The 10,320-nt window shown below is 65.6% G+C and overlaps 1 protein-coding gene across 1 annotated transcript; it reads left to right on the plus strand.

Moving 5' to 3' along the window:
• The first annotated feature begins 1,540 nt into the window (after window positions 1-1,540).
• On the plus strand, window positions 1,541-9,559 carry SAPCD1 (suppressor APC domain containing 1). Its single transcript, XM_039517072.1, has 6 exons — window positions 1,541-1,952; window positions 4,488-4,624; window positions 6,106-6,243; window positions 8,199-8,300; window positions 8,449-8,574; window positions 9,345-9,559. Exons 1-6 carry the CDS (start codon window positions 1,541-1,543, stop codon window positions 9,465-9,467), a joined length of 1,038 nt encoding a protein of 345 aa, XP_039373006.1. The 3' UTR covers window positions 9,468-9,559.
• The last annotated feature ends 761 nt before the right edge of the window (window positions 9,560-10,320 follow it).

Genomic DNA, 10,320 nt, shown 5'->3' on the forward strand with positions numbered 1-10,320 from the left:
GGTGCTGGGGGGCAGGGGACAATATGCGGGGGAGGGGTGGAAGGTCGGGGGGGGGCCGGGCTGAGGGCCCCTCGCTCCATGGGGGGGGTACAGGGGCCACCAGCCCCTGGCTTGGGCTGAGCTGACGTTACAGTAGGTCCTGCAATAACCAGCACGTCCGCAAACCCGGAGCCCTACAAACCAGGGAGACCCGACCATAACAACCCACCCAACCATAACAACCCCAGCGCTCACCGGAGACCCTACAATAACAACCCACCCCACCCCCAGCGCTTACGGGAGACCCGACCATAACAACCCCCGCCCTCCAGCGCTCACCAGAGACCCTACAATAACAAACCAGCCCCCACCCCCCAGCGCTCACCAGAGACCCTACAATAACAAACCAGCCCCCCCCCCAGCGCTCACCGGAGACCCGACCATAACAACCCACCCGACCATAACAACCCCAGCGCTCACCGGAGACCCTACAATAACAAACCTGTCCCACCCCTTTTGATACAGGAGACCAGTGGTGAGCTGGAGCAGGTTCCCACAGGTTCCCAAGAACCGGTTGCTAAAATTAGACTTCCATGGAGAACCGGTTGTTAAAGGGCCAGGGGGTGGGCAAAGAACTCCGGTCCGTGGGCCGGACCATCCTGTTGCTCCCAGGATTCCCAGCTGGGGAGGCTGAGGCTCCCCCGGCCCTTCCCCCGCTTCCCCCCAGCTGCAGTGGGGCCAGCCGCCGGCATCAGCTGGGCAGCTCAGCTGAGCTCTGGAGTCGTTCTGCTGCCGCTTTTTGAATGGCCCGGCAAGGGGAGGGGGAGGGCTGCTGCAAGCTCCAGGGCTGGCCAGAGGGGAGGGAGCAAGTGGGGCAATTGACCCGGGTCCTGCAGGGGCTCCCGGCCCCACGAGGATGTCTCCCTGGCCCCTCCCCCCGCTTAAATCAGAACTTTTTATAGGGAACCGGTTGTTAAGATTTTGGCAGCTCATCACTGCAGGAGACCCTACAATAACAAAGGGCGCCCAGACCCGGGGAGCAGACGAGGGGGCGAAAGGGAGGGCAGCAGATGGGGGCAGGGGCTGGGTTCTTTGGGTCTCCCCCCAGGGGTTGAGCCCCCTGGCCCCGATCCCAGAGTGGGGAAGGTTCATTAGCCAGAGCCGCTAATCAGCTGGCCTGGAGGATTAAGTGGACAGGCTGGGGAGTCACGTGACCGGCTCCCAGCTGGGATCACCCCCCGCCTCCCCCCCCCAACCGCTCTGACTCCGAGATGGGCTGGCGAGGGACGGACAGACGGACGAAGCCACCGCCACGGAGAGAACCCAGGCGTCCTGGCTCCCAGCCCCCCCCCCTGCTCTAACCCACCAGACCCCACTCCCCTCCCAGAGAACCCAGGAGTCCTGGCTCCCAGCCCCCCCTGCTCTCACCCACCAGCCCCCACTCCCCTCCCGGAGAACCCAGGCGTCCTGGCTCCCAGCCCCCCCTGCGCTGACCCCCCAGCCCCACTCACCTCCCGGAGAACCCAGGCATCCTGGCTCCCAGCCCCCCCCGCTCTGACCCATGACCTCCCTGGTTGCCTCCCCTCCCCCCGCTGCCCCCGAGGACCCTGCCCCGGGCCTGGCCCCACGGCTGCCCCGGTCCTTCCTCCGCAGCCTCCGGACCCTGTTCGAGATCCTGGACGAGCAGCGGCGCGGGGCCGTGCACCTGTCGGAGATCGAGAGCCGCTGGGGCCGGGGGGGCCCGGGCCTGAGCCCCCCGGGGGGGGTGCAGCACGAGCGCCTGCCCCCGGGGGTGCTGCCCGCCCTGCAGCAGGTGGCGGGGCCCAGCGGGGGGTTTCTGAGCTTCCCCCGCCTGGTGGCCGGGCTGAGAATCGCGCTGCTCCAGGACCGGGACGGGGAGCAGGAGCCTGGGCCGGAGCCGGCTGAGACCGGACACAGCTCGGCGCAGGAGGGGCCGAGCGGGGCCCAGACGCGTGAGTGAGGGGGCAGGGCGGGGGGCCGGACTCCTGGGTTCTCTCCCGAACTCCAGAAGGGGGGTGGAGGCTGGTGGGTTAGAGCAGGGGGGGCTGGGAGCCAGGACACCTGGGTTCTCTGGGAGGGGAGTGGAGGCTGGTGGGTTAGAGCAGGGGGGGCTGGGAGCCAGGACTCCTGGGTTCTCTCCGCGGCTCTGGGAGAGGAGTGGGGGCTGGTGGGGCAGTGGCAGCTCTCGGGGCTGGGGGTGACGGGAGGGTGGGGGTGGGTACAGGATCTGTAGGGGAATGGAGAGGGGGATGGGCAGCCAGGAGGCTGTGGGGCCAGCCCCCCCCCGGTCTCTCAGGAGGGGGGCTCAGCCTGGCAGCATACGGCCGGGGGCTTAGCAGGGCTGATCCTGTCTGCCCGGCCATGGAGAGCCCCAATCCTCTTAGAGCCGGGCCCGGCCTGGCCCCACGGCCAGCCAGAGCCCTGGGGAGCCGGCCCCACGGCAGCCCCCCTCCTCTAACCCACCAGGCCCCGATGCTGCCCCCCCTCCCGCCCACCTACCCCAGCTCCCGCGGGCGCCGCTCCCAGCGTCTCGCCCCCGGCCTGGCACCTGGGAGCTTCGCTCGGGTTAAGCCGCAGATTAAGGCGTCTAATCCGACCCACCGGCCGGCCCAGCGCCAGCCCCAGCTGCTGCGGACGCCTCCCTTCCCGGCTCGGCCCACGAAACACCCACCGGAGAGTACGAGCAGCCGCCCCGCCCCAGAGGTGGCTGCATCTCGGTGCCGGGGGAGGGGTCCCTGCATAACCGGCCACCCCACCCCAGAGGTGGCTGCATCTTGGTGCCGGGGGAGGGGTCCCTGTGTAACTGGCCGCCGGCCCCAGAGGTGGCTGCATCTCAGGGCCGGGGGAGGGGTCCCTGGATAACCGGCCGCCCTGCCCCAGAGGTGGTTGCACCTCCGCCCTGGGGGAGGGGTCCCTGGATAACCAGCCACCCCTCCCCAGAGGTGGCCGCATCTCAGGGCCAGCTCTAGCCTGGGGCCCCTGGGCACGTGAGACAGAGCCCAGAAAATCTTGGGTCTAACGGTGACAGGGAGGGAACACTCACCTCAAAGAGCTCGGGGGCTGCGGGTCGGGAGTGAGGGGCACCAGCGGAGCAGGGGGGAGCCCGGGGGCTGCGGGTCGGGAGTGAGGGGCACCGGCTGGGCTGGGGGGAGCCCGGGGGCTGCGGGTCGGGAGTGAGGGGCACCGGCGGAGAAGGGGGGAGCCCGGGGGCTGCGGGTCGGGAGTGAGGGGCACCGGGGGAGCTGGGGGGAGCCCGGGGGCTGCGGGTCGGGAGTGAGGGGCACCGCGGAGAAGGGGGAGCCCAGGGGCTGCGGGTCGGGAGTGAGGGCACCAGCGGGCAGGGCTGCGGGGGCAGGGGTCGGGAGTGAGGGGCACCGGCAGGGCTGGGGAGCCCGGGGCTGCGGGTCGGGAGTGAGCGGCACCGGCAGTGCTGGGGGGAGCCCGGGGGCTGCGGGTCGGGAGTGAGGGGCACCGGCAGGGCTGGGGGGAGCCCGGGGGCTGCGGGTCGGGAGTGAGGGGCACCGGCAGGGCTGGGGGGAGCCCGGGGGCTGCGGGTCGGGAGTGAGGGGCACCGGCGGAGCTGGGGGGAGCCCGGGGGCTGCGGGTCGGGAGTGAGGGGCACCGGCGGAGCTGCCTACGTGCGGCCGGGCATTGGGCAGCACAGCTGTGTCTGCGGCGGGGGGGTGGGGGGGTCACTCCTGGCGCCAGGCCCTGGCTGCCCTGTTCCTGCTGAGTCGGCCAGAAGCCCCGGCTCTGTCCCTCCCTCTGTCTCCTCGGGAACCCAGCCCCACGGACCCCTCGGCCCCTCAGCCAGCCCCAGAGCCTCCCATCCCCCTCAGTCCCCCCCAAACTCTCCCTCGCCCCTTAAATCCCTGCCCCCCCTTCTCTACCGTGTGCGGCAAACCCGAGCCAAGGGGCTGAGACACAAGAGAGGGGGAGGGGGGAGCCCAGGGCTGGGCTGGCAGGGGCTGCGGGTCGGGAGTGAGGGGCACCGGCGGAGCTGGGGGGGGCAGGGCTGGGCTGGCAGGGGCTGCGGGTCGGGAGTGAGGGGCACCGGCAGAGCTGGGGGGGGCAGGGCTGGGCTGGCAGGGGCTGCGGGTCGGGAGTGAGGGGCACCGGCAGAGCTGGGGGGGGCAGGGCTGGGCTGGCAGGGGCTGCGGGTCGGGAGTGAGGGGCACCGGCGTGGGACGCCCGGGGCCAGTTAATTACATTGACGAGGGTCGTGTCCGTGTCTCCAATACGAGGATCGATGGATCAGTACAGGCCCAGCCGGGCAATCAATGAGGCCCTGTAATTAATTAGTGGTTTAATTACAGCAGCGAGGACGGGACAAGAGGACAAAGGCCCCCAGAGGGGACAGGCCCCTGCCCCATTTCCCGCTCCCCTGAGCCAGCCAGTCCCGCCCTGGGGCTGGGGGGAGCCGGCGCCCCCCAGAGGGGACAGGCCCCGTGCTCAGGCTGGGGCTCACCCCCACCCTTTCCCCCCAGGTGAGGGGGAGCCGAGGGGCGTGACCCGATCCCGCAGCATCAACAGCTCCCTGAGCCAGGCCGGGCGGCCCCGGAGCCTCCGCGTCCAGAAGGAGCCGCGACGCCACACGATCACCCACGGCATCGACTACGGGGCGGTGAGTCCCCCCGGCCCAGCCCAGTGCCCCCCACTCCCGACCCGCAGCCCCCCGGGTGCCCCCCAGCCCAGCCTCGATCCCCCCACTCCCGACCCACAGCCCCCTGGGCCCAGCCCCGCCCGGCGCCCCCCACTCCCGACCCGCAGCCCCCTGGGCCCCGCCCAGCCCCAGTCCCCCCACTCCCGATCCGCAGCCCCTTGGGTCCAGCCCGGTGCCACCTACTCCTGACCCACGGCCCCCTGGGCTCCCCCCAGCTCTGCCGGTGCCCCTCACTCCCGACCCGGAGCCCCCTACGTGTTCTCTACTGGTGAAGAACAGAAATAATTACTGAAGTCCTAGAGGATGGGAGGAAATGGGGCAGGGGCCTGTCCCCTCTGGGGGGCGCCAGCTCCCATTTGGCTCCAGGCTCGGGGGGCAGGGGCCTGTCCCCTCTGGGGGGCGCCGGCTCCCATTTGGCCCAGGCTCGGGGGGCAGGGAATGGGGCAGGGGCCTGGCCCCTCTAGGGCTGGGGGGGGCAGTTTCTTTCCATCCCCGTCTCTGCCCCCTGCCTGGCCCAGCCGGGCGGAAGCCGGGGCTTAGGGGCCATTGTCTCGGCGCCGCGGGAAATGCTGCGCTCAGCGGCTGGGCGGCTTAGCCGGGCACAGGGTCCCCCCCACCCCCGGGCTCCCCGGGCCGGGCCCCTCAGTCAGCACCGGGCTGGGCTGCCGAGCAGGAGCCGCCGGACGGGCAGAGAGGAGGGGTGAAGGGGGAAGGACACGGAGCGGGGGCTGGATGAGGGCGGGGGCTCCCCGCTGGCTCCCCCACCCCACCATGCGGCGCTGCCCCCTGCTGTCGCTGCTGCTGCCCCCCGGGGCCGTTCAACGCGGCTACACCATCCTCATCCTGCCCCTGGGCACCGGGCTGGGCAGCTGGGAGGCGGAGCACTTCTTCCTGGGGGTGAGTGACAGCCCCGCCCTCGGGAACCCAGGCGTCCGGGGCACCCGGCTCTAACCACCAGCCCCCACTGCCCTCCCCGAGACGGGGAGAGAACCCAGGAGTCCTGGCTCCCAGCCCCCCACTCTAACCCACCAGCCAGCACCTCCCGCTCTAACCACTAGACCCCACTCATCTCCCAGACTCTGGGGGGAGAACCCAGGAGTCCTGGTTCCTAGCCCCCCCCTCCACTCTAACCACCAGCCCCCACTCCCCTCCCAGAGCTGGGAGAGAACCCAGGAGTCTTGGCTCCCAGCCCCCCTGCTCTAACCCACCGGTCCCTCACCTTCCACTCTAACCACTAGACCCCACTCCCCTCCCAGACCTTGGGGGGAGAACCCAGGAGTCCTGGCTCCTAACCCTCCTTGCTCTAACCACTAGGCCCCACTCCCCTCCCAGAGCCGGGAGAGAACCCAGGAGTCCTGGTTCCCAGCCCCCCCTCCCCAAGCTGGGGAGAGAACCCAGGCGTCCGGGCTCCCCGCCCCACACTGACCCCCGTCTCCCCCCAGCTGCAGCGCAGGCAGGCGCGGGAGCGGGAGCGGGACGCGCTGCTGCAGGGGCTGGAACTGGCCGAGCGCCTGCGGGGCTGGTACCGGCGCCACCTGCTGGAGGCCCAGCGCAGGCAGGAGCAGGTGGGGGCGGAGCCGGTACGTACCATCGCCACCTTAATGCAGGGGGGGAAATGGGTCAGGTCAGTGTCTTTGGGGGGGATGGGAGGAGTCAGAGCGGTCCATTGTCACAATGGGGGGGTGGTTGGTGTTTTTAATTGAGGGGTGGGCAATAGATCAGTCCATTGTTTTTAATAGGGGTGGATAAAGCCATTAGCCTGGGGAACACGGAGCAAACCATTTTTATTGGCAGGAGGGACGGATCAATCCATTGTTACTGTGAGGGGGACTGGATTGATCTGTTAGTATTAATTAGGAGATGGGGATGGATCGATCTTCGGGGTGGATCAAACCATTGTGATTAGAATGAGGATGGATCAGTCCATTGTTAACATGGGGAGGTGGAAGGATCAGTCCATTCGGATTATGGGGGGAATAGACTGGGCCATTGGTATGGATAGGGTGGTAATGGAGCAGGCTGTTGTTACTGAGAGGGGTGGTGGGAGCAAAGCTCATTCCATTGTGTAAAGTGTGAAGGGAGTGGTTTGGTCCATTATTAATAATGGGGGGGGGTGGAGGAGTCCACTGTGTTTAATGGGGGGGTGGAGAGAAGAGATTATTTCATTATTACTGTACAGAGGGGTGAGGGTTACCAGGTGTCCGGTTTTCGAAAAGGGACCCTGGGGGCTCCGGTCAGCACCGCCCATTGGGCCGTTAAAAGTCCGGTTGGGGGTGCTGTGGGGCTAAAGCAGGCTAATTCCTACCTGTCCTGGCTCCGCGCTGCACCCCAGAAGCAGCCAGCAGGTTCAGCTCCTAGGCAAGGGGGCCACGGGTCTCCACGCGCTGCCCCTGCCCTGAGCACCGGCTACGCACTCCCATTGCCTGGGAACCATGGCCAATGGGCGCTGTGGGGGCGGTGCCTGCAAGCGAGACTGGTGCATGGAGCCTCCTGGCCCCTCACCTAGGACCCGGACTTGCTGGCTGCTTCCGGGGTGCGCGCAGAGGAGTCAGAGGGGCCAGGACAGGCAGGGAGCCTGCCTTATCCCCCACCCCATTGCCCCACTGACCAGGAGCCGCCCGAGATAAGCCCATGTCCTGAACCCCAACCCCCTGCCCCAGCCCAGAGCTCCCTCCCACACCCTGAACCCATCACCCACTCTGGCACCCCAACCTCCTGCGTCAACCCACAGCCCCCTCCCCCACACCAAATCCCTCGGCCGCACCCTCCCAGATGGAGCTCCCTCCAGCACCCCAAACCCCTCATCTCCAGCCTGACTCCAGAGTCTGCACCCCTACCCCCTGCCCCAGCCCAGTGAAAGTGAGTGAGGGTGGGGGAGAACAAGCCACCGAGGGAGGGGGACTGGGTGGGAGCGGGGCTTTGGGAGGGGGCGGGGCTAGGGTGTTCAGTTGTGTGTGACTAGAAAGTTGGCAACCCTAATTGAGGTGGGTTGCTCTGTTAAAAAGAGTAGGTGGGGTGGATCAGTCCATTGTTATCATTGGGGTGAATGGACTGGTCCATTGTTATGTGGGGGGAATGGATTGGTCCATTGTTACCATTAGGGGTGAATGGACTGGTCCATTGTCACTGTCTCATGGAGAGGAAATAGACTGATCCATTGTAATCGCTGCGGGACAAATGGGTCCACGGTATTATTGGGAGGAGGCAATGGGTCATTCCATTCTTATTATTATGGGGATAACGGGGAGGAACAGTCCATTGTTACTAGTGGATGGAGGATATTGGATCATTCCATAACTATTTAGTGTGGATGGATCATTCCATTGTTTAGTATTGGGGGAGTGAAATGGATCATTCCATTGTTCCCATGATGGAGGGGTGAACTGTGATATGGGATGCAGTGGGTCAGCCCAAGCTGCCCAGGGTGGGTACAGGGGACCCAGGCGTCCGGCAGGGGACCCAGGCGTCCGGCAGGGGACCTGCAGGCTCGTTGCAGGAATTTTCCCCATTGACTATTTCTTCTCCCCGCCCCCAGGATTATTTCCCGGATTCGTGCCCCAATCAGAGCTGCCTCCTGCTGGCCAAGATCCAGGAGGTGAATCTTGGGCTGCGAAACCTACTGGCCAGCCCTGGAAAGGTCAGCGGGGGGGTGGGGGGCTAGCAGGGGGCTGCAGGTCAGGAGTGAGGGGCACCAGCAGAGCTGGGGGGGGAGGAAGGGGGAGCTATGCACTCTCTTGGCTAGTATGAAAAGGGACTCGACGGATCTGTTCTTCCCCCCCATCCAGGCTGACCCTCCCCCCTGCTTCTCCTCCAGCCGGTTTGGGGTCCCCCTCTTCCAAACAGGGAAGCAGCAGGAATTTCAGCAGCAAGCGGTGAACGTGCTGAAGGAGCAGAACCGCCTGCTCATCAAGGTATGGAGGTGGTCATGGGCCCGGGAGGGGGAATTCGGGACTCGGAAAATGGCAGCAGAGAAGGGTTCAAGATGTCCGACTCTGCAAAGTCCACCCCGCCTCCCTCAGGGTGCAGCAATTGGTCAAGATGGCCAACTCTGTGGGGATTTCTGCCCTGTGGCTTGGTTGGCTCAGAAGTCGCATAACAAGATGGCCACCTGATTGCTCTATTCCTAGAGTGGCAAGGGGTGAGATTCAAGATGGCTCACCACACCCAGCTCTGCCTTGTGGCAAGGTTGGGTTTGAGTCCCGGATTCAAGATGGCGGCCTAGGGTGCCTAGCGGTGAGGTTGGGCGGGGGGTAGGACAACGAGTGCAGAGCTCTTCACTGCCATGTTTCAGCAGTGGGTTCAAGATGGCCCCCTCACGAGTCTTCATTGCCAGGTAGCCAGGAGGTGAGGCAAGGAGGTAGCGCCCCAAGATGGCCGCCTGGGGAAGAGGCAGTGCCACCAGACGGCCACCAGAATGGTCTTCCTTGATAGATTGGGTGAAGGCCCAAGATGGCCACCCGAGAAGTGAGGGATAAGCGACGGGCAGCGCAACAAAATGGCCGCCTGAGACGTCTTCCCTGCCCCAGAGCATCCAGGCTGGGCTCGGGCAGGGGGCTCAAGGGAGGTTGGTGCCACCCGCTGGCCGCCCGAGGAGTCCGCGCTTCCCCCCTTCCCATCCAGGGGCGTGGGGAGGGAGGCCAATATGGCCGCCCGAGCGTGACCGATGTCCTCTCGGCGGCAGGAGGTGTCGGAGAAGAGCGACCGCATCGCCCAGCTGGAGCAGGAGAAGGCGGCTCTGTGCAGGCAACTCCAGGAGAGCCGGGGCTACCGGCTGCCCAGCCACAAGGAGTCGACCTTCATCTGACAGACGAGGTCACTTCCTCCCACAGACCTACCGGACGAGGTCACTTCCTGCCACAGACCTACCGGACGAGGTCACTTCCTGCCACAGACCTACCGGACCCAAGTCACTTCCTTCTGAGAGAAAAGACGTAATTTTCTCCTGGTGCAATGATGTCACTTCCTGTCATTCTCCCAAGGCCAGTGAGGTCACTTCCTTCTACCCCACTCCCCCAGTGCAGTCATTTCCTGCTGGACCTAGAAGGAACTAGCTCACTTCCTCCTCCTGTCCTATTATGTCATTTCCTCCATCCTATCATTGGTCGATGATGTCACGCTCCTGATGGTATCACATCATCTTCAGACTCTGCTGACATCACTTCCTCTTCAGAGCCTGTAGGCGTCACTTCCTCCTCCTTGCTTTTTCTGATGACGTCACTGATTTCTTCACTTCCTGTCCCTTCTTCCTCCAACCCGTGTGGTTGTTTCATAGTCAAGTCCAACCCTGCCCCACCCTCCGAGGTCACGGCCTTTCTTATGGACACACACACACACAGCCTGACACAACCACCCCATGATGTCACACTCCTGGCTTCCTGTCATCTGGGAGCCTCCCGGTGACATCACTTCCAGGATTATGGGTAACAAGAGGGCTAATAACTGACTGTCCAAAGAGGCTTTCAATGGGGAATACCCACAGTGCTTTGCACCAGCACCCGCATGACCCTTAACTATAGATCTATGAGGTCCCCAGCCCGCCCTGCATACTCCTCTACTTCCCCTGCACCCACCCACACACACCCACCTCTCAACCCGCACTTCTACTTGTGTGCATTTTCAGGGTTCCCTCCCTGACCCCTTTGTGGGGTCTGACACAT

The sequence above is a fragment of the Mauremys reevesii genome, unplaced genomic scaffold (assembly GCF_016161935.1).
Source record: "Mauremys reevesii isolate NIE-2019 unplaced genomic scaffold, ASM1616193v1 Contig1, whole genome shotgun sequence".
Taxonomy (NCBI): domain Eukaryota; kingdom Metazoa; phylum Chordata; order Testudines; family Geoemydidae; genus Mauremys; species Mauremys reevesii.

Coding starts and splice junctions, on each gene's coding strand:
- SAPCD1 (XM_039517072.1), top strand. CDS start 1,541: ATGACCTCCCTGGTTGCCTCCCCTCCCCCCGCTGCCCCCGAGGACCCT. Junction 1,953..4,487: donor GCCGAGCGGGGCCCAGACGC/GTGAGTGAGGGG, acceptor CTTTCCCCCCAG/GTGAGGGGGAGCCGAGGGGC. Junction 4,625..6,105: donor ACGGCATCGACTACGGGGCG/GTGAGTCCCCCC, acceptor GTCTCCCCCCAG/CTGCAGCGCAGGCAGGCGCG.